The sequence below is a fragment of the Pseudophryne corroboree genome, chromosome 3 (genome assembly GCF_028390025.1).
Source record: "Pseudophryne corroboree isolate aPseCor3 chromosome 3, aPseCor3.hap2, whole genome shotgun sequence".
Taxonomy (NCBI): Eukaryota; Metazoa; Chordata; class Amphibia; order Anura; family Myobatrachidae; genus Pseudophryne; species Pseudophryne corroboree.
Window position 1 is genome coordinate 49,147,561 of NC_086446.1, and position 25,045 is coordinate 49,172,605.

General features: G+C 45.8%; 1 protein-coding gene across 1 annotated transcript in view; it reads right to left on the minus strand.

The window, feature by feature from the left end:
* The window catches only part of LOC135057147 (uncharacterized), a 150,302-nt gene extending 141,751 nt beyond the window's left edge, over positions 1 to 8,551 (minus strand). The window contains exons 1-3 of the mRNA XM_063963045.1: positions 8,492 to 8,551; positions 7,431 to 7,550; positions 7,061 to 7,193 (exon numbers count right to left, since the gene is read on the minus strand). Coding sequence (XP_063819115.1) covers positions 7,061 to 7,193; positions 7,431 to 7,550; positions 8,492 to 8,551 — 313 coding nt within the window. The remainder of the gene's footprint in view (positions 1 to 7,060; positions 7,194 to 7,430; positions 7,551 to 8,491) is intronic.
* Between the last annotated feature and the right edge of the window lie 16,494 nt (positions 8,552 to 25,045).

The window sequence follows — 25,045 nt, forward strand, 5'->3', positions numbered from 1 at the left end:
AACAAAGTACAAACCCATGCGGTCTACAAACACTTCCTGCAGTATCACAATTCTAACCGAGATGAACTCACATTCAAGGGCATAGAACTGGTAACCCTAGGTGAAAGAGATAGTGATCTTTCCAACCTACTATCCAGAAGGGAAATGTACTGGATCTATGAACTAAGAACTTTCCATCCAGAAGGCTTCAATGAGAGTTACAAAATAGCCTCTTTTCTCTGACTGTAAGATTACTGCTACACCCATGTATTACCGTCTGCCCGCCCACTGGAAACTAGTCACACCACACTGGGCATGCCCAATCTAGTCTGATCTTGGAAGACAAGCAGTGGTGGGCCTGGCCTGTACTGGGATGGGAGGCCACCCAGGTAGACTAGGTTCTGTAGCCAATACCGTGGAGCACTTCGCATACTTTCTTATGTGTAATCTCACATGGATAATAAGTTTGCATATTATCACAAAATTTACAACAGATTTGTTATTTCTATGTATAGTGATATATTGAATAACTCACGCATAATACTTAGAAATCTTACTGATCCATCTTTTCTATATAAAAAGGGATATTATCCAAATATTTAATTATATTACTATATAAATAGTCCAAAACAGGAATAATAGGATATGCCTCTCCCTGTTCACTAGAATATCAAAAATATCAACATTTTTTAATATGTGATTCTCTGGGAGTAGATATACAAAGCCAGCCACCAGAAACAATTACAATACAGAATCCCCTCAAAAATGTCCACTGGGCTCCCCTGCACTTCTTAAAGACTGTCTACGATCATGATCTTCTCTAAAATTGCTGCCGCAACAATGCTGAACGGAGGAAACAGAAAGTGACGCAACTAGAAGCTGGATTCCATACGTTCCCGTATCCGGATGTCACCTCTAATCGCCTACACCGGAAGTGAGGCAGAAGTGACGAGCTCCGCATTCGGAGCAGGAAGTCTGGATTACCATTGAATATGACTTTCCAGTGTGATTTACACATATTGTTAACATCTTCCTCATGCGATTTATGCACCAATAGTACCATATATCTATCCAACAGTAAAATAATTTGTAATGTCCCCAAAACACATGGATTTCTAACAGGAAGTGAGATCATCAATCACGCCCTAACTGAGTCAGGTATAAGAGCCCTGTCCAACTCATATACTAACCCTTGATGAAGTCCACAGGACGAAGCGCGTTGGAATTTTTCTGAACGTCCCTCATCTTTAAAGATAATAGGATTTTGGTACTTACCAGATAAATCCTTTTCTTTGAATCCATAGGGGGCACTGGAGTACTCTTGGGATATGGACGGGCGTTAGCAGGACAGGCACTGAATATTTAGATTAGTAACTGTCCCCCCCCTCCATACTCCCATACTACCTCAGTGTTTTTTACTGAGCCGAACAGGAGCGATAGAGAAGATGAACAATGGAGAATTACATATAACATTATAATCTAACGGACAACAATGAAGTTGACACATAACGTAACGAACAACTAAACAGTTGACACAATAATCAATATAACCTGAACAATTGAACAAGTCGGTGAGAATGTGTTACCATAAGATCCACTGAACTTGCCACAATACAGGCAAAAACTGCTCTGAGTGGGCGTCCAGTACCCCCTGTGGATTCAAAGAAAAGGATTTATCTGGTAAGTAACAAAATCCTATTTTGGAATACTCTTGGGACGTACCAAAGCTTCCCCCGTGGGCGGGAGAGCTGTTTGGCACCTGTAACACTAGACGGCCAAAACTAGATGCTGATGCTGCAAACATATCAAACTAGTAAAAGCACACAAACGTGTGCACTGATGACCATGTAGCCGCCCGACAAAGCTGCGTCGTAGAGGCCCCACGACTTGCTGCCCATGAAGTTCCCACAGAACGTGTGGAATGAGCTGAAACTGATGCCGGCGGCTGTAGCCTGGCATGAAGATAAGCCCGACGTATAGTCAGCTTAATCCATCTGGATAAGGGCTGCTTGGAAGCATCATAGAGAACAATGTATCCGTTTTACGTACTGTAGACGTTCGGGCTACATAAACGCGTAGTGCGTGTACCACATCCAAAGTAGCAGAAGCTCCTGAACCTTCTGATAACACAGGAACTAGGATTGGTTGATTGATGTGAAAAGATGACACTACCTTTGGTAGGAAAGCGGGAGTCGTCCGAAGTTCCGCTCTGTCATCATGAAACAACAAATACTGTGGCTTGCATGACAAGGCACCCAATTCTGAAACACGCCTTGCTGAAGCTAAGGCTAGGAAAAAAAAAATTTCCAAATGAGAAACTTAACATCCACTTGTTGTAAGGGTTCAAAATATGAAGACTGTAAAAAATCTAAAACCAGATTCAAGTCTCATGGCGCTGTAGGTGGTATAAATGGAGGTTGTACTCTGAGGACACCTTGCAGGAAGGTGTGTACAATCGGCAAAAGAGCCAAACGCCTTTGAAAGTAAATTGACAAGGCAGAGACCTGCACCTTTAGTGTAGATAAACGTAGTCCTCCATCCAACTCCGTCTGTAAAAATAGCAAAAGACGGGATAACTTGAAAGATGATGTCGGAAACTTCCGAGCTTCACACCAACCTATATAGGCACGCCAAATTCTGTGATAATGAGCTGCCATAACTGGCTTCCTTGCATGTAACATGGTTGGTATAACCAATTCCGGAATACCCTCTCTTCTTAAGAGGGCGGTTTCAACAGCAAACCCATCAAACGCAGCCGCGCTAAATCGGGGTAAAGGAACGGACCCTGTTGTAACAGGTCCGGACGTAGCGGGAGCGGCCAAGGATGAGCTTTGATGAGCAGATCATCCAAGTACGGAACTATTATCACTCCTAGGGATCTGAGATGAGCTATCATCACAGACATCACTTTGGTGAATACCAGAGGCGCTGACGAGAGGCCAAATGGTAGAGCCTGAAATTGATAATGGTTTTGCTGTACCGCAAACCTTAAGAACCTCTGATGCGGTGGCCAAATTGGAATGTGTAAGTACGCATCCTTGAGATCCAGCACAATTATGAATTCCTGTGGCTCTAAACCTGCAATTACTGACCGCATGGATTCCATCTTGAATCTGTAGTAAGTGACGTACTGATTGAGCCCCTTTAGGTTCAATATTGGTCTAACAGAGCCATCCGGCTTTGGAACTACAAAAAGACTGGAATAATAACCTTGACCTTATTGGTGAACTGGGACCAGAATCAACACTGCTGAATCTAGTAGAGACTGAATCGCAATCTGCAGAACCACCTTCTTGTCTTCTGACACAGGCAGTCCTGTCTTGAAAAAGCGCTCTGGAGGGAGACAATCGAACTCTATTTTGTAACCTTTTAACACTAAATTGTGGATCCATCCATCTGTGGATGTCTGGAACCACGCCAAATGCAACGTCTGAAGGCGTGCCCCCACAACTGAAGATCCGAGATGGGCTGGGAGCCCCTCATGCCACTGGCTTGTCGGTGGTCTTAGCGTCCTGACGACGGGTGGTGGTTTGTTGAAACCCACGTCCTCTACCATGTCTACCATGTGTGGTTGTTCCTCTTCCACGGCCTCAAAAGGGCTGAGGTCTAAAAGATTTGAACGCTGGACCAGAGTATTTCCGTTTAGGTACCTGTGGAGGCAATGGTAGGAAAACAGACTCCCCCTCTCTCCCCCCCCCCCCCCCCCCCCCGTGGCCTCAGAAATCCATTTGTCCAATTCAGGACCAAACAACTTCTCGCCAGTGTAAGGTAACGCTTCTATTCCTCGTTTGACCTCTGCCTCCGCCTGCCAAGAACGCAGCCAGAGTGCCCGTCGTGCCGTAACTAGGGACGCTGAAAGGTGAGAACTGACCTGGCAGACGTCCGTAGAAGCTGTACATAGATACTCAGCAGCTTCACAGATGTGATTAGCGAGAAGTATAAGGTGGTGGTCTTGTTGGGCGGACCTGAGCTGTGTTATCCATATAATCATAGCCTTAGTTACCCAAATTCCAACCAAACCAGGTCTAAGCAGCACCCCTGCTGCTGTATACATTGACTTTAGCATAGCTTCTAGTTTACGCTCTGACGGGTGTTGAAGCGCAGTAGCAATTGGTACTGGAATGGTTAACTTTTTTGAAAGTTTCGACACCGACGAATCCACCATTGGAGGATTCTCCCCTTTAGATGTCACCGACTCTGGAAACGGGTAACTAGACAGAAACCGGCGAGGTATAGAAAACCATTTATCTGGATTCCTCCATGCCTCTATTAACTGCTTATTAAGAGATTCTGAAAAAAGAAAAAACACACTGGAGATCTCTGTCGTTGAGCAAATACCACCTCATCATTTGTAAGAGGGTCTTCAGTCTCTGTAAAATTCAGAGACTGACGTACCGCCCTGATGAGATTATCAATGCCCGGGCTGTCCACCTAAAAAAGTCGGAAACTGCTGTCTTTTTGACAAGACGGCAGTTTCCGACAACAATTGAATAACACCCTATAAGACTAACAGCCTATGCTTACAAAATATAAATATGTCAGTTTATTTAAAAAGGAAAGTATTAAAATTTCACAGAGTACAGAGGTTATCTATTAAACATAGAAATATAGCTTCATAAGTAAAAATAAAATAAAAAATGTAAGTAAAGTAAAATAAATCAAAAGAAAAGGTGGATTCTCCTTGTAGGCGCTGATCCTTGCTTGTAAAAACTCATAAGGATATAATAAACCTTATCAATTGAAGTTCACCAAATGCAAATTTGAAGTATGGCGTGACTCATTGGGCGCTGGAAAGTTTATGGGTCGCCTTGGAAACACCCGGGGGGTTCCCTTTTCCCCCAAATGAAACGTATATGGAAATGTGATATATTCCTGCATATCGCCGGGGATATTCCATGAACATTTCAGAGGCTCTAAGGCGACCCCAGTTACTGATAACCATGATTGTATTCCTGCACAAGTGAGGAGACTGCAGCATAAGTCCACGCTTAACCCTTTTTACGAATAATACATCTATTGAGACATTTTCCAGGATGTTGGACTATGATGTGCATACTAAGATTGCCAATTCTACATCTGCTAATATTGAGTATAATAATCTTTCTGCTGATGAATATCAGACACTCCATGATATATCCTTGTATGAGGACATCATCATTCGCCCCGCGGATAAAGGCAGGGCCATCAGGATACATGACTTATCCGCATACCAGGATGAAATCATGGGACAGTTAGATAATTCAGATGTATACCGGGCATTGGAGTCTGACCCTACCATGTTATTTGAACCAAAATTGGTAAATTGCCTCAAAACAGCTGTTGAGGAAGGTCATATTACTGTGATGCTTTGGTTCCAGCGGTGCCATTGCTTTATACATCACCCAAAGTGCATAAGAGTGTGATTGCACGACCTGGTTGCCCAATTATTGCAGCTCGCGGATCCCCGTTTCAAAATAGTGCACCCACAGAGGAAGAATGTGTCGGGACTGTGCTGGTCGGGATCCCGGTGTTGGTATTCCGACCGCCGGGATCCCATCCGGCGGGATCTTGACCGCATCCCATCTGTAGTGTTCAATCAGAGGCTGTGAAACACATTGATAATATGATTGAGAAATTCCTGAAAAGGGGATAGGAGTTGAAACAATTTACTTTCGCTAAAGCAAAGGCCTTAAAGATACCTAGAGTGGATTTACTTAAATCTAAGGTGAGGGTCCAGACTGTTTCTAAAATGCCCTGGAATAACAATTCTAATGTCGCTAGTGAGGGGGCATCTGTAAAAGTCTCTGGCCTATTGTCATAACAGATGAGGACTTCAATTTAGCAAACCCTGAAGTGATGCCGTGCTACACACGAGGTCGCAATATACGGGACTTCATGATGAAAACTGATGTCACCTGTATAAATTCTAAGAATGTTGGGGTCAATTTGGGCTGTTTCAGGTGTCTGGATTGTACAGCGTGCCGCAGTTTAGAGGTGGGAAATAAGTTTTGCCATCCACTAAGTGGGAAGAGGTTTTGCATTAGGCATCGCTTAACATGTACTACGCCCTTTGTGATATAACCGATTACACGCCCCTGCGCCCTCAGTTATGTTGGGAAGACTGACCGGAATCTTATGGAACGGATGGCTACACATAGATATGCCACCAGACAGGCTATAGCATCTGGTCACATTTACCAACCCATTGCAAGGCATTTTGCTTTGGCAAAACAAAGCCTTACCACACTACGATACATATTGATTGAGCACATTCCCCCAGATATATGGGGTGGTGACAGATCGTCAAAACTAGTTCAGTAGCCTTATTACCGGAGAATGTAATAACAGAGTATCACATATACAAATATTACACATTAGGGCACAGTGTGTCATAGGTAATGTCACACATGGTTGCATCCAGAGATGTCTCTTGTGCTGATGTACGAGATACACCATAGAGTGTGGGGAGGAGACTGGTCAGATCTCTGGGCTAGTAACACACAGTGACATGATGTGAGGGGGAGAGCAGGAGTATAATAGGGGCTGATGGCTCCTGATGTATGAGCTACACCAGAGAGTGTGGAGAGGAGACTGGTCAGATCTCTGGGCTGGTAACACACAGTGACATGATGTGAGGGGGAGAGCAGGAGTATAATAGGGGCTGATGGCTCCTGATGTATGAGATACACCAGAGAGTGTGGGAAGGAGAATGGTCAGATCTCTGGGCTAGTAACACACAGTGACATGATGTGAGGGGGAGAGCAGGAGTATAATAGGGGCTGATGTATGAGATACACCAGAGAGTGTGGGGAGGAGACTGGTCAGGTCTCTGGGCTGGTAACACACAGTGACATGTTGTGAGGGGGAAAGCAGGAGTATAATAGGGGCTGATGACTCCTGATGTATGAGATACACTAGAGAGTGTGGAGAGGAGACTGGTCAGACCTCTGGGCTGGTAACAGACAGTGACATGACGTGAGGGTAGGAGCAGGAGTTTTATAGGGCTGATGGTTCCTGAGTTCCCCCACGGAGCAGAGAATATTGTAGTGACTAAACAAGTAGAATATGTGACTCTTTACAGTCATAAGTGTTCATTACTCACCTGTGCTGATATCTGTAGGGATTTCCTCCTCCTTACACTGCTGTTCACCCATCACATGCGTCTCCTCTCCCTCCATATCTTCTACCTTAATAATATTAACATAAGTCTCTTCTTCTCCCTCTGGATCTTCTGCCTTCATATCAGTCACATAAGTATCTTCTTCACCCTCTATATCTTCTGCCTTCATATCGGTCACATACATCTCTTCTCCCTCTATATCTTCTGCCTTTATATCAGTCACATACGTCTCTTCTTCTCCCTCTATATCTTCTGTCTTTATATCAGTCACATACGTCTCTTCTTCTCCCTCTATATCTTCTGTCTTTATATCAGTCACATACGTCTCTTCTTCTCCCTCTATATCTTCTGCCTTCATATCAGTCACATACGCCTCTTCTTTTTCCTCTATATCTTCTGCCTTATTATCAAGCACATATGGCTCTTCTTCCTCCTTTATATATTCTACCTTGAAATTAGTCAGATCTTCATCCTAAAAAACCCATGGAAACATGAATGCTTTATTAATGAAGGATTTCATTTATTCAGATTAATCTTAGACACACATCTTCTGTACAGATCATAAAGTTCAATGGTTCTCAATCATTTCCCCCCTTCAGTTGATTTGTTAAATTTGGAAAGCAATAGCTTGTAATTAATGTACTTACTATTATTAAAAAATATTTAGGTGCCGTTAGATATAAAAGCAATAAACATGAGTAAAAATAAATAAATAACTGGGAAAGGGCATGGCCTAGCTACCGTAGCTAAACCTCGTCTACGCCCCTGGGATTTATCCTGCTCAGATGTTTTTATGGGGCCTTCCTTCGCCCGGTTAACTGCGTGCAGTGCTCCCTCCACCTATGGTTTCCCCTGATGCCATCCCTGATTCATTCTTGTTGCTGTGTTTCATGTCTCCATAACACTCTACGTACGCTAATGATCATTTTTTTCAATATTAATCGCACCTTCTTACATGATGTTACTTATGTCTGTGTTTATATTTTCTTTAGTGTGTTACTATATGTCTATCTTGAGAAGGTCCAGGCTGTGATGATTGGCATTCTACCCCAGTTGGGTATTTCCGCATCTCCACACTCAACCCGTGTGCGATCTTTACTCCCCACTTTGTTTTTAATTTCATAATGCTGTTTTATTGTTGTTTCTCTCCCATGTTCTTATATAATGTTCACAACCCCTGTCCTTTCTTTTTGCTGAGACATCCCTGAATGGTCCTACTCTTAAGGCTAAGTTGGACAAGGCAATAGATGACTATATATAGCCTTGAATTATACTTCGGAATCACGAACTTGAAAGTCCATTCAACTGGGCTTCCTACGTAAGAAACAGAAACCCTGAAAATTTGCATTTTACATGAAATAAGGATACTAGAGACCGCATATAAAGCTACCTTTTGCACCTACGTGGAGTTACCCTGAAATTCAGATGGTGCTCAATAACTTGCTCCATGAGAAGACAATGTTGGATATGCATAGGTGTAAACATAGGTATTATTTATGGGGTAATAAAACAGGCGAGATGCTGGCTAGAGATGTAAGAGCACAAAGATCCCACACTTACGTACATTCCATTCGAGCAGATGGTGGAAAGAATGTAAATACCTTTGACAAGATTGCTGAGGTCTTTAAAACGTACTATATGAACCTTTATAATTTGTGGAAAGTCTCTCCACCTACAGATGTGAGCTCTTTTCAGGACAAGGTCAGAGATTAACTTTTATCAATACATTACCCTCAAAGATGAGGTTTCTCAATACCTAGAAGCACCTTTTACTATCGAAGAGCTGGAGATGGCTCTTTTTTCTCTTCCCTAATGGGAAAAGTCTGGGTCCTGATGGGTTTCCTGTCAGTTATTACACAACCTTTTGGACCACCGTTACACCTCTATGTCTAAAGGCCTGCAATGCAGTGACAGTTGAGGACACTTTCTCCTCAATCCTTAAGGCTCACGTCTCACATATCCCTCAAGAAGTCAAGGACCCGACCCACTGTTTGAGCTATAGACCAGTTTCTCTGCTGAATGTGGGGACATAAGGATTTTTGCTAAACTGCTTGGCAATCGTTTAAGCTCCTTTCATCCGCGTCTGTTGCACCAGGATCAGGTGGGGCTTGTAACTGGGAGAGAGGCTAAAGTCAACACAACCAAAAGTACTGACCTTATCCATCATGCACAGACAGGGAATGCCCAGGTTAACCTGTTGTCAACAGCCGAAGAGAAAGCATTCAACAAAGTCAATTCTCACCATTTATAGTTCTTGGTCATGGTCAAGGTCAACGGTGTCCTCCCCAAACCCTTTGATGTTCGAAACAGTATTAGAAAGGTGGTCCCCCTCGCTTTTACTTCTTTTTATAGAGGCTCTGGAGAAAGTGGCCAGAGCAAACAATGACATCACAGGGATTTGGATTAGAGAGACAGATTACAAGATATCTTTGTTTGCCAATGATCATCTTGCCTCAAACTCTTATCCTTTAATCTCATACCCAGCCCTTACGGTAGAGTTTCGGAAATTTTGTGACCTTTCAAATTTTGAAATCAACTTTACAAAATCTGTGGCTTTTACCATTTCTACACCAGCACGCCTCCTTGAAAGTCTTAAAATGGCTTATCCTTTCAGTTTGCACCCATCCCAATTAGAGAAATTACTAACTTGTTTCACCTTTATCTTCTGTCTTTGTTGACCAAATTCAATTCTGGTTTTCACAATTGTTCATTGTTGGGCCTGTCTTAGTTGGGGAGACTTAACGCTGTCAAAATGAACATCCTCCCACAGGTTCTATAACTGTTTCAGGCGCTTCCTTTATTCTTCCCTATTTCTTTTTTTCCAGGAACTGAAGAGGATGGATGGGAGATTTGTTTGGGACAATAACAGGCAGAGACTGTGCCAAGAGGTTATTATTAGATGTTGCTCCGAAGTCGGTCTCCAGCTACCGCACGTCCTTAGTTATTATTGTTCAGCACATTTGTCTTGAGTGGTCCGGGTGTCCTGTGTACATCTTCTCAAGTTCAGGCCTTTCATTGAGGAACAGTCCGCTAGTGTCCCTCCCTATACTCAATAGGCTCACATTAAGGAACAGTCTTGCTAATGTCTCTCCGTATGCTCCAATGTCCCACACTTGACCCCATGCTACAATGTTGGAAAGAACTCAGCCAACTCTCCCGATTTGCCCGATATGTCTCCACTTGCCGCCATAGTGTCCAACACTGACTCCCCCCATCCCCCGGGATTCATCCAACCCAACTCTCGTCTTGGTCCCCTGATGGTGTACCCCAACTACAGCACCTGGTAACGTCCAATGAAGTTTGCTCATTTACAAATCTTCACTTAGCCTTCCATCACAATCGTTCTGGATATATCTCCAACTAAGATATTTTTATCCACTCCTCATTATTGATTACTTCGACCTAGAATGGCATTTGAGTCCCTCTGCATAGCTAAAACCCCTCCAAAATATTTGCTCTCCATCATTTATCAACTCTACTTGGATAGCACATACTCCTCAACCCCTGCATATACATGTGTGTGGCATGCAGAGTTGGGAACAGAGATTTCTGATGAACAGTGGTCCCAAATATTTAGTAATACCTATTCTAACTGGTCTGTAACAGTTCTGGAAATGAAACATAAAATCCTTTCCAGTTGGTATACATGCCCCACTAGTCTCCAGCAAATGTTCTTATCTCTTTCACACCTTCGTTGGCGATGGGATCTTGCACCAGGTACCCACCTTCATAGTTGGTAGCACTGTTCTCTGTTGTCAAACTTCAGGAATACGGTGAGAAGACTGTTAGAAATAATTACTGGAACCCCGCTTCCTCTCACCTCTGAGTTTTGGATCCTCAAATTAATGGATATGCCTCCATCTCCAGGATTAAGAAGTTACTAATCATAACATCTTATAAACACAGCCAAAGCGGTCATCCCCTGTCTCTGTAGATCCACATCCCCGCCTTCCATTTCTCAGTGGTTCAAGAGGATCGATCTCTACACAACGATGGAGGACCTGACTGCACCGACTGTTTACATACACATGTTTATTTTGGAGGTATGGTATGACTGGTGGAGATTTAAGGAATAGGGAGGGGACTACAGAACCCATAGCATACCTCCCTCTGGAGATACCCCCCACCCCCCACCCCCACCTCCAGCACCCTAGACCAGGGCTGGCCAAACCAGTCCTCGAGATCTACCAACGGTTCACATTTTCCAGCCCACCTTGCAAGAGCACAGGTGTAGTCATCACTAATTAAGATGTGCTGCATTCATTCCTAACTGACAATTCTACAGATCTCCAGGAGGCCAGGAAAACATGAACTGTTGGTAGATCTCGAGGACCGGTTTGGCCAGCCCTGCCCTAGAACATCCAGTGTAACCATAGCTTCTATTTATTTCTTTGTTAAATTTCCTTATATGACCCTCTAGGTTCCTCACAACGGATGACAATTCCTCTCACCTCCCACTCCCTTCAGCCAGAAACCCATTTCCTCCCTCTCCTACTCATCTTCCCATGATCACCACCCATCTCTCCACACCCATATTCAGACCCTTTCAACTTCTCCCTCGCCTTTTTATTTCTTATTGTTGCCTGTCTGTTTTTATGGTTTGATGTTTCTGTTTACCAGTTATATACTATCGCCATAGACAATACTGGTTATCATTGTTCCCTATGCTCTCTAATACTTTCTCCTGTTCCCCACAGGCAGTTCTTATACCTATGCTAGTTCTCCTTTGTATAACTTGTTTATACTTTATCAATATCGATGACAATGTGTTACTGTGATTTCCTTATTAATAAACAGATTGCATAAAAAAACACAACAGAGCTAATTGCCCATAAATAATTCTCACATATTACAAATGATGAAAGATGTAAAATGTACAATAAAACTGTCATCATCATCTGCTGCCTTATACAGGGATAGTGGTTAGGTTGTTATCAGAGTCCTACTCTGGTACCTGGGGTTAGAGACCCCTAGGACACTGCTTTCTCTGTATACCTATATCACAGGTATATCCTGCACCAGCCCCATCATTACATAACATTTCTCATGTACCCCTGACACCAAAGTGAGTAACCCTGGGGGCACTGGTACTGCAGGTAGAGAGCGACCAATATAGTGACAGTCACTTTGGTATATTGGGGAGTCCCTAAATCCCACCTACCTGATCCTCCTGTGGGATCCTGTGATTCTCCTCTGTACAATCCTGGGAATACAGAGGACGGGGACATCTCTCTGGGGTATCTCTGTTACTGGGCCCATCTGTAGGAGACACACAGTGACTGAGTACAGTGTATATATGTGATTATCAGATGATGTGTGTATATAGGGGACCCCATACCTGCTCTCCCCTGTACAATACACGACAGTCTCCTCTTACCCAGTGATGTGAGGGGCCGGTGATTCTCCATCATCATGTCCTTGTACAGACCTCTGTGTTCCTCTATATACTCCCCCTCCTGCATGGAGAGATAGACAGAGACATCCTGACACCTTATAGGCACCTGACACACACAATGATACAGTCATCACCTAGACACATCCCCTGATGTTACTGTATAATGTCCCATTCCCAGCATCACCTCTCCAGTCATCACCCAGACACGTCCCCTGGTGTTACTGTATAATGTCCCATTCCCAGCAGTCACCTCTCCAGTCATCACCCAGACACGTCCCCTGGTGTTACCGTATAACGTCCCATTCCCAGCAGTCACCTCTCCAGTAATCACCCAGACACGTCCCCTGGTGTTACCGTATAACGTCACATTCCCAGCAGTCACCTCTCCAGTCATCACCCAGACACATCCCCTGGTGTTACTGTATAATGTCCCATTCCCAGCAGTCACCTCTCCAGTCATCACCCAGACACAATCCCTGGTGTTACTGTATAATGTCCCATTTCCAGCAGTCACCTCTCCAGTCATCACCCAGACACATCCCCTGGTGTTACTGTATAATGCCCCATTCCCAGCAGTCACCTCTCCAGTCATCACCCAGACACGTCCCCTGGTGTTACTGTATAATGACCCATTCCTAGCAGTCACCTCTCCAGTCATCACCCAGACACGTCCCCTGGTGTTACTGTATAATGTCCCCTTCCCAGCAGTCACCTCTCAAGTCATCACCCAGACACATGCCCTGGTGTTACTGTATAATGTCCCATTCCCAGCAGTCACCTCTCCAGTCATCACCCAGATACATCTCCTGGTGTTACTGTATAATGTCCCATTCCCAGCAGTCACCTCTCCTGTCATCACCCAGACACATCCCCTGGTGTTACCGTATAATGTCCCATTCCCAGCAGTCACCTCTCCAGTCAGCAGCTGAATGATCTTGTTGGCGAGTCCCAGGATCTTCTGGTCATTGTGCCTCTCATGTATCAGTGAGTGAGGTGGAGGCACCGGGTTGGAGGCACAGGTGATGTGTGCCTCACTCAGCGGAAGTCTTCTTCACTACTGTGTAATAAAAAGTAATGTGAGAGACATCAGAAAAAGGAAAACATGATAACAGGAGCAAAGGGAGTGTTGGTGGGGTTGAGTGGGGAGCACAGGGTACCAGACATGGGTAGAGGGTAGCAGGAGCCTCAGGGGTGGGAGGGGAGAGTATAAGAAGTGACACAAGGGGTGAAGAGGGGATAACAGTGGGCACATATGAGAGCAAGTGTTATGGAGATAACGGGGCAGAGAGGTGGGAGGGGAGAGCACAGCACACATGGTGGTAGGAGTTATAGAGACATGGGGAGAGGATAAGAGGGGGCACATGGTGTAAGGGAGGTGTGGGGTGAAAGTGATAGATAGCAGGGGAAACACAGAGAGCAGAACCTGGCGAACACAGCGATGTCTCCCAGTCGCCACCAGTCACCCGGAAGCAGAGGGCGGAGACCAGAGGGGAGGAGTGCAGGGACTTCACATCCAGTGCATTATGCTGGAACGCAGAGTACGGAAGCCGAGTGTAACGCACAACCCGGAAGTAAGGTGGACCGCACAGGCCGGAAGTCGGGTGGAACGCAAAGATCGGAAGTCGGGTGAGTAATGTGCTGCGGGTGAGAGGAGGCCGGGCCCGGGAGCCTCCTGAGATAAATCCGCACGGGGAGAGGTACAGAGTTACAGTGAGGCACTTACAGCTGGGATAGAGCAGGGATATGGCTGATCCTGGCTCATGTTATCAGTATCCGGCACCATGGGGCTATGAAGTAGGGATTTGGGGCTGTGACCCCTATCACATGACCCAGGATTGACCCCCCTCCTGGCTTCCCACCCCATCTCCTCATCACCCACCTCAGCCTCATTATACCTCACCTGGTTCCCCTATAATGTCTCATCTCAGCCTAATAATGGTCTCCTGCTATCCTGTAACCCGCTATTATATCTTCTGTATGCCCCTCTTACCCCTTCCAGTGCCCACCCCATAGTGCCCATCTCACACCCACATATAGGTCACCCCATAGTGCCCATATCACACACATATAGGTCACCCCATAGTGCCCATCTCACACCTACATATAGGTTACCCCATAGTGCCCCTCTCACACCCACATATAGGTCACCCGATAGTGCCCATCTCGCACCCACATATACATTACCCCATAGTGCCCATCTCACATTCGCATATAGGTTACCCCATAGAGCCCATCTCACGCCCACATATATGCCACCCTATAGTGCCCCTCAGACCCACATATAGGTCACCCCATAGTGCCCATCTCACACCCACATATAGGTCACCCCATCGCGCCCATCTCACACCCACATATAGCTCACCCCATAGTGTCCATCTCACACCCACATATAGGTGACCCCATAGTGCCCATCTCACACCCACATATAGCTCACCCCATAGCGCCCATCTCACACCCACATATAGGTCACCCCATAGCACCCATCTCACACCCACATATAGGTCACCCCATAGCGCCCATCTCACACCCACATATAGGTCACCCCATAGCGCCCATCTCACACCCACATATAGATCACCCCATAGTGCCCATCACACACCCACATATAGGTCACCCCATAGCGACCATCTTACACCCACATATAGGTGATCCCATAGAGCCCATCTAACAGCCGCATATCGGTCACCCCATAGTGCCCATCCACCATCCAGCACATACATTATAATGTTCATTCTAGCACCCTCCACTTAGTTGTAGTCTATGTCCAATCACTGGTTTCCATCTCTTCATTGCAAAATTGAATGCAGAATATATAATGAAGAAATAAAGATAGCACACATTAAATAATTTAAAATTTTTTCTTTATTCACAAAACACAATTTTTCTTTATACCACGTCACACAATTTCTTTCACTATTTTTTATACTTGGCTCTAGCTAGCCCCATAGTGGGCTAATTGGTAAATATAACAATTATACCATCCTCACAGGCTATAATAATATGAGGTTGTTGATCATTTTTTTTAAAAAGTGTTCTATTAAAAGTTATATTCTAACTATATTCTGGGAAAATGTGCACCCAAAGAAAATCTAATCTCTCCCTTTTCTAAATTGATTTAGTCTGCTTTAAATTGGAGAGTGGCTCTTGATCATACTGTGGACATACCAATAATAAGGTGTCAATGCAGTTTATACAATAGATCAATATTTCCCGAAACCTATTAATATCTGGTGTGGAAACTTTTCTTCTTTGACTGTTACATATAGAGTTGAATATAATAACTCTTTTCTTTCCAGCACAGACATTGGTATTTATACCAGTTGAATAAATATTCCAAAGGACATGGGGATATTAAACAATATAGTATATTAAACTAATTAAAATATCAGCAAATGCATATTTACACCCAAGATGACAACATTTAGTCTACCTAAAGAACTGGGAAGTAGACGAGAGAGGTGGAATGGGGAGCAGCATACTTTGTTTGGAGAAGAAAACTAAACTAGTGTTCATTCTAGCACCCTGCACCTTTCAAATACTGTGCAATTCCTCTTTCCTGCCTGGGGTGTCGCTCTCTGCTCTGGTGCTTCTCAGCACACACAGGTCTGTATCACAGCACTGAGTAACAGATCAGAGAGTGCGGAGAAGCACCAGAGCAGAGAGCGACACCCCAGGCAGGAAAGAGGAATTGCACAGTATTTGAAAGGTGCAGGGTGCTAGAATGAACACTATCAACCAACATATCTAATCATTGGACGAAAAGCCTTATTGCATTGGGCAGCTCTCCAGAGATTCCGGAAGACCTTGGCTGCAGCTTTCCAAACACCATGGCGTTGAGCTGGCATGTGATTAATACCCCTTTTACACCAAAGGAATAACCCGGGTTATTGGCGAATCAATCCGGGTCAGGGCCTGGTGTAAATGGGCTCTGAAAAATAACCCGGGTCCTGTTTCCCGGGAACCCACCCCCAGGAAATGCTCAGGGTCGGACCTGGATTCTGTGGCAGTGTAAACGCTGCCAACCCGGGTTATTTGACCCGGCTGTTGCAGAGAGAAGCTGATTGGAGCTTCTGTGGCACTGGCAGATGATGTCATCAGTCAGTGCCCCGCAGACAGTGCACATGGAGCATCACAGCAGCGTTTATGCAGCTTCTGTAGCCTGCTCCCTTCACTACAGCCACAGCCTGACCTGCATACAATATCCCCAGTCTGCTCACAGCCTGATCTGCACCAAGACACTGCTGACACGAGCGTTAAAAGCTGCTGCTTCAATCTCTCTGTTGCTGTATAGAACCGCAGGAACTGAAACACAGCTACTCCGTCTGCCATCATTGCTGCAGTGCTGGGAGCAGGCACCACCCCTCCCTTTTGTTAACTTTTGTGACATCATCTTTATCAGCCTTACAAGGCCGTTTTTAATGACATCCACAGGGAAAAGCAGGGATGACACGGCTTCAGTGTAAACGGTGCTGACCCGGGAATAACCCGGGTTAAAGAGCAGTGTAAATGGGGTATGAAGCCGGGTCCGAACCGGGAAACTCCCGTTTTCAAAATCCCGGATCGGACCCGGGATTTTGTTGTAAAAAGAATGCCCTGCTACAGTTTTGTTATTTGGCCATGCTAAAACTGATGCAGGGCATGCTGGGATGTGTAGTTCAACAACAGCTGGAGTGTCAAGGTTAGCCATGACCCCCTAGTAAGAGGAAACCGATTGACTTACCTTCTCCCCATGCTCCGGCCACAGCCTGGTTTTCGTCTGCTGGACCTGCTAGAATCATCCGACACAGACGCCCATCGAGACAGCACTATATTGCGAAGGTAAACGTTGTTGCGACCCGGCGGAGAGTTGTTAGAGCAACTCTTTATAGCATGCGTTTAAGACGCTGTTGAGAAAAGTCACTCAAAAAAAAAATAGTAAGACTATAAAAATAAAATAATAAAAGCTTCAGGCTGCTATTAACTGCAGCCCTGTCACCATGGTCCGGCTCCTGCCGCACCAAACAAAAAACTGATTTGACTGAGTCAGTGGGCGGGATTATATGGAGAAGCCCCGATGCATCCTGGGAGGCCAGAAAGCTTGTGACTGGTGCCATTTCCGCTGTCGCTCCGGCATATCCCAATGTTATTCTGTGGATTACCTGTGGACCCAGCCAGAGAAATAAGACAATGAAAAGTGAGTATATGTGAATATAAATAGGATTTTAATTACCTACCACTAAATCCTTTTCTCATAATCCACAGAGGATGCTGGGGTCCACATTAGTACCATGGGGTATACACGGGTCCACTAGAAGCCATGGGCACTTTAAGAGTTTAATATTGTGGGCTGGTTCTTCCCTCTATGCCCCTCCTACCAGACTCAGTCTAGAAACTGTGCCCGAGGAGATGGACAACTTCGAGAGAACGATATTACACAGATAGTGGCGAGATTCACACCAGCTCACACAAACAAGGCAAACCAAGCTAACTAGCCTGAAAACTCAGCAACAGCTGAAACATTACTGAGCCGAGTAAAAAAAACGCAGTACTTAACTAGTAACAAAGCAGTACTGAACCAAGTAACCACTGCAGGATAACGAAGCACTGGGCAGGCGCCCAGCATCCTCTACGGACTATGAGAAAAGGATTTACCGGTAGGTAATTAAAATCCTATTTTCTCTCACGTCCTAGGTCCACATTAGTACCATGGGGATGTACCAAAGCTCCCAGAACGGAAAGGAGAGCGCAAAGGCTCCTGCAGAACTGATTGACCAAACTTGAGGTCCTCAGAGGCCAAAGTATCGAACTTGTACGAACTTGGTAAACGTGTTCGACCCAGACCAAGTAGCCGCACGGCAAAGCTACAAAGCCGAGACACCCCGGGCATCCGCCCAGGAACCCATCTTATGAGTAGAGTGGGCCTTAATAGATTTTGGACACAACAATCCTGCCGTAGAATACGCATGCTGGAGAGTGAACCTGATCCAGCAAGAAATCGTCTGCTTAGAAGCAGGACACCCAATTTTCTTGGGATCATAAAGGACAGAGAGTCCGATTTTCTGTGACAAACAGTCCTCTTCACATAGATCTTCAAAGCCCTCACAACATCCAAGGACTTTGATGCAACTGAGGAGTCAGTAGCCACTGGCACCACAATAGATTGGTTGATATGAAAAGCCGACACAACCTTTGGAAGGAACTGCTGACGCGTCCTGAGCTCAGTTCTATCTTCATGGAATATTAAGTAGGGACTTTTATAGGACAAAGCCCCCAATTCTGACACACGTCGAGCAGAAGCCAAGAACAACAATGTGACAGGCTTTCACGTGAGAAAATTGACCTCAGCCTCCTGTAAAGGCTCAAACCAATCTGATTGCAGGAAATGCAACACCACATCAAGATTCCAGGGTGCCGTAAGTGCCACAAAGGGAGGCTGGATGTGCAGAACCCCTTTCAGAATGGTCTGAACCTCAGGGAGGGCAGCCAACTGTTTCTGGAAGAAAATGGATAAAGCCAAATCTAGAACTTTATGGATTCCAACCGCAGGCCCATATCCACACCTGCTTGCAGGAAGAGGAGAAACCGTCCAAGTTGAAACTCAACCGCAGGAAATTTCTTGGATTCACACCAAGAGACATACTTTTTCCAAATTTGATGGTAATGTTTAGACATTACTCCTTCCCTAGCCTGTGTCAAGGTAGGAATAACCTTGTTCGGAATACCCTTCCGAGCTATCTGGCACTCAACCTTCGTGCCATCAAACGTAGCCGTTGTAAGTCTTGATAAGCGAACGGCCCCTGTTGCAGAAGATCCTCCCGAAGAGGAAGAGGCCTCGGATCTTCCAGTAGCAGATCCAGCTGATCAGCATACCAAGCCCTCCTTGGCCAGTCCGGAGCAATGAGGATCGCCTGAACTCTTGTTCTTCTTACAAGCTTTAGAATTCTTGGAATGAGTGGAAGTGGAGGGAACACATACACTGACTTGAACGCCCACAGAGTTACCAGGGCGTCCACCGCCGCTGCCTGTGGGTGTCTCAACCTGGAACAGTACCTCCAAAGTTTCTTGTTGAGACGCGAGGCCATCATATCTATTTGAGAAATGCCCCAACGACTGGTCACCTCTGAACACCTCCGGATGGAGGCCCCATTCTCCTGGATGGAGATCGTGCCTGCTGAGAAAGTCCACTTCCCAGTTGTCCACTCCCGGAATGAAGATTGCTGACAGTGCCACTGCATGCCTTTTTGCCCAGAGGGGAGGATTCTTGTTACCTCTGACATTGCAGCTCTGCTCTCTGTTCCACCCTGTTGGTTTATGTAGGCCACCATCGTTACATTGTCCGACTGCACTTGAATGGCCTGATCTTGCAGAAGTTGTGCTGCTTGAAGACCGTTGTACACTGCTCTTAGTTCCAGTATGTTTATTGGAAGAAGGTATTCTTGACTTGACCACCTTCCTTGGAAGGTTTTCCTTTGAATGACTGCGCCCCAACCCCTGAGACTTGCATCTTTGGTTAGAGGGATCCAGTTCTGGACCCCGAACCTGCGGCCCTCCAGAAGGTGAGGCAGTTGCAGCCACCAGAGGAGTGAAATCCTTGCTTTCGGCGACAGACGTATCCTCTGGCGCATGTGTAGGTGAGATCCTGACCACTTGTCTAGGAGATCCAGTTGAAATGACCAAGCATGAAATCTTCCATACTGTAGAGCCTCGTAAGTGGCAACCATCTTCCCCAGAAGGCGAATGCACTGATGAACCGATACCCGGGCAGGCTTCAAGACTTCCCGGACCATTGATTGCATCACCAACGCTTTCTCCACCAGTAGAAACACCCTCTGCACCTCCGTGTCGAGGATCATCCCCAGGTAAGACAATCTCCTTGTCGGCTCCAAATAGGACTTTGGAAGGTTCAGGATCCAACCATGTTCCCTGAGCAAATGAGTCGTGAGAGTAATGGACTGTAACAACTTCTCCCTGGACGATGCCTTTATCAACTGATTGTCCAGATATGGAATTATGTTCGCTCCCTGTCTGCGGAGAACCATCATCTCTGCCATCACCTTTGTGAACCTCTGTGTCGTGGAGAGACCGAATGGCAGTGCCTGGAACTGATAGTGATTGTCTAACAGTGCAAACCTGAGATAAGCCTGATGCGGTGGCCAAATGGGAATGTGGAGGTACGCATCCTTGATATCTAGGGATACCAGAAACTCCCCCTCCTCCAGACCTGAGATCACCGCCCTCCATTTTGAATTTGAACTCCCTTAGATAAGGGTTTAGCGATTTCAAGTTCAAAACCGGCCTGACCGAACTATCCGGTTTCGGTACCACGAAAAGGTTCGAATAGTAACCCTTGTTTCGCTGATGAGGTGGAACTGGAACAATGGGGTATCCCATCTTTTCCTATCCTCTTCAGGGAAGGGAAAAGCAACCGAAACCCTTTTACGGAACTGGCATTTCTTCTCCGGGTTTTCCCAGGATTTAACAAATATAGCGTTTAATTCTTTGGACGCAGGGAAGGTTAGCGAGGCTTTCTTATTGTCTGTGAAGTAAGCCTCCTCAACATGCACAGGTGGTGTGTCAGTAATGTTTAACACATCTCTAATGGCCTCAATCATCAGATGCACCCCCTTCGCAAGGAATGCCACACCCCTCCGCAAATCCCCATCACCGTCTGCCGTGTCAGATTCGGTATCCGTGTTTTATTGCATAATCTGTGCAAGTGCACGTTTCTTTGGGTATACGCTAGGGGATTTAAAAGGAATAGGAACAGAACCTGACCAAACTTCCATAGACTTCTTTAAAACCTGAGTTTCAGTCTCAGTATGGGCTACCTTAGTAGAGATCTGAGAGATCATTCCCTTAATAGAAGTCAGCCATTCTGGCTCAGTAACCGGGATCTGAGACAATACATTACATTCCTGGTTACATGGAATGGACTCCTCTGGAGAAGAAGAGTCCTCTGCAGCATAAGACACAGTGTTCCTGGACATGGTTAAGTGAAAAAGCATACACCCACACTCACACAGGAAAATATCAGACACAGTTCCCCCCCCCCCCCAAATCCTTCAGAGAAGCACAGAGCTTGGAGCCAGCACACACACACAGCGCTTAATTAGGCAGTATATCCCACCTGGCGCTGACTGTGTACCCTTAATAGACTACACAGTAATTTACAGCCTCCCCCCCTTCTACACAACCCCCTGGTACTGCACAGGATAGCTGGAGTCGTGTGGAGGGACAGCACTCCTTGTCAGCATCTCTAGAGCTGCATCTGCAGGGAGAAAAAAGAGGATTTTGGTACTTACCGATAAATCCATTTCTCTGAATCCTCTAGGGGACACTGGAGTTCTTTAGACATTAGGGGTGTGAAGCTTGCAACCGGAGGTGTGGCACAATCTAAAATTAGCATTGTCCGCACAGCCGGCTCCTCCCGCTTCACATCCCCCCTCCCTCAGTTTTGAAAATGTGACTGAGAGAATAGGACATGAGATTACCGCACCTGGCGAGGAACCGAACCGTACAACCTAACAAACAGCATCCAAGAACTTCTTTAACTGAAACTAACACCGTTTGTACGAACTGTTTGAACCTTAACTCAAACACAGCAGGCAAACAGCACCGAGGCGGGCGTCCAGTGTCCCCTAGAGGATTCAGAGAAATGGATTTATCGGTAAATACCAAAATCCTCTTTTCTCTTTCATCCACTAGGGGACACTGGAGTTCCTTAGACATTAGGGGACATCCCAAAGTTATCCCCTAGGGAGGGAGTGCTGTCTGATGCCTGCAAAACCAAACGTCCGAACTTAGAATCCTCGGACGCAAAGGTATCAAACTTGTAAAATTTAGCAAACGTATGGGCTGAGGACCACGTCGCCGCTCTACAAAGTTGAGTCGTGGAAGTACCTGTCGTGGAAGTACCTCTAGCAGCCGCCCAGGAGGCACCCACCGTCCGGGTAGTATGAGCACCCGTCTGTACAGGAACCTGTTTACCACAGGAAACATAAGCTTGCCAAATGGCAAGTCTAATCCCTCTGGACAGAGATTGCTTAGAAGCCGGCCAACCCTTCTTTGGCCCATCATACAGGACAAATAAATGGTCGGACTATCTAAAGAACGACGTAATGTGTACGTACACCCGCAATGCTTGGACAACATCCAAGGATACATCCCCATCTGCCAGACTCTGGAAAGAAGGGACCACAATCGGCTGGTTTACATGAAACCCCGAAACAACCTTCTGAAGGAAATCTGCTTTTGTATGGAGTCCCGCCCGGTCCTCATGAAAAATATAAAAATAAAAAGGACTCTTACACGATAAGGCTCCTAACTCAGAAACCCGCCTAGCCGAAGCCAAGGCTAGCAACGTTACCTTCCAAGAGAGAGGTTTCAGGTCTGTTCTCGGTAACGGTTCAAAGAGTGGTGATTTCAAAACATCTAATACCAATTTGAGATCCCACAGTGTAGTGGGAGGACGAAACGGGGGCTGTATTCTCAGAACCCCCTGTAAAAAGGACAGAATCTCTGGTAAGGCTGCCAACCGCTGTTGAAAAAGGCTGGAAAGAGCCGACACTTGAACCTTCAGAGATCCCAGGCGCAGACCTAAGTCTAGTCCGGCTTGAAAGAAAAGTAAAAGTCTGGATAAGTGGAAGGACGTCGAATTCCATCCACGTTTCTTACACTAGTGGATGTACTTCTTCCAAATTCTGTAGTAATGCCCGGCCGTGACCGGTCTTCGAGCTGCAATCATCATGGGAATAGCTGTTCTAGGTATCCCCGTTACTTAAGATCCTGGTCTCAATAGCCACGCCGTTACATGCAGCCTGTATAGCCTGTGTCCGCTAACCAGCCTTGTAGATCCGAGTACCAACTCCTGCGTGGCCAATCTGATGCGATTAGAATCGCCACACTCGCTCTCGTTTCAGCCTCTTCGGAACCTTGGGAATGAGTGGAAACGGTGGAAAGATGTAAACCTTTCCGTTCCCCCAAGGAAGTGCGTCCACTCCTTCTGCTGCCGGATCCCTCGTTCTGGACACATAACGGGCCAGCTGACGGTTCTGCCGAGACGCCATGAGGTCAACCTGAGGAAGACCCCATCTCCTCACCACCCTGTTGAAAATCTGTGGATGCAGGCACCACTCTCCCAGGTGCATGTCCTGGCGACTGAGATAATCTGCTTCCCAGTTTTCCCCACCTGGAATGAACACTGCCGAGAGGATGATGTTTTTTTGGTTTTTTTTTGTTTGTTTTTCACAACAAGATCTGTGGCTCCTTTTAACGCCATTCTGTGCCTAGTTTCTTTTGCCGTCGTCGTGACATTGTACGACTGTATTTTTATGCGTTGACCTATGACTAGGTCGTCGGCTAAGAGAAGCGTATTGTAAACTGCTCTTAGTTCTAGAATGTTTTTGGGTTGGCTGCTCACCAGTATTGTCCATCTGCCTTGAAACTGATATTCCGCCAAGACGGCACCTCAACCTCTGGGACTGGCGTCCGTTGTCAGGTTCCCCCAATCCCAAATGCTGAATCTCTTGCCTGCTGCGAGATTCCTGTGCAACGACCACAAAATCAAGTAGGTTCGTATGTTTTGTGGAAGTCGGATTATTTGAAATAGAAGACAGTGTGACCCTGCTCCCTGAGCAATGAGGTTCATCTGGAATGGACGGGGATGCTGTAGAGAAACAGTTTGTGATCTCAGTACCCGAGCCAGTAATCTCTGTAGGTCCTGGACCTTGTTCTCTGGTAGGGAAACCCTCAATTGTACCGTGTCCAAGATAAAATCGAGGAATTGAATACGTTGAGTTGACATGAGGTTGGATTTCTGGAAAATCACAAGCCACCCATCTTGAATGAGAAATTGATGAGATGTCTGAACATTTTTGATCAACTGTTCCCGAGAGGATGTCTCGATAAGTGGATAGTCAAGACAAGATATAAACGTGACCCTTAAGTGTCTCAATCCTGCAACCATGATTGCCATGATTTTCGTAAGGATTCCTGGGTCTGATGATAGACCGAACGGCAAGGCCCTTGAATTGGTAATGATCCATCACCAGTGCAAACCTTAAGTAAGCCTGGTGAGGAGTCCCGTTTGGGGTAACCAGATTTGTATCTTATACGTCCATTGATACCATGAACTTGCCTTCTTTTGTAAAGTCTGCAATGATCCACTGGATTGATTCCATCCTGAATTTGCAGACCCTTATAAACTGGTTTAAAAAAACTTTCAAAATGAGAATCGGTCTGCCAACCTGTCTGGCTTTGGCACGACAAAAAAAAAAATTGGGATAGAAACTCGTACCTTTCCGAGAGGCGGGAACTGGAATATGACCTCTGACCGTAGTAATCTCTGAATTACTGTCAGTAATGCCTCTGCTTTCTGAGGGCACCGAGGGAATTCCGTTGTAAAAAAAAGCTGACTGTGAGGCCTCTGTTGAAAATCCAGCTCTACCTCTGCCTCCAAGGGCTTGTGAACTGAAACCTCTTGCTTGGGCTCGAAAAGACTGTAACCTAAATGAATTAACATTTGTCCCGAATAATCTCTCCTAACCTGTGGAGTGGTTCTCGTAAAAGGAGTAGGTAGGAAAAAGGACTTTCCT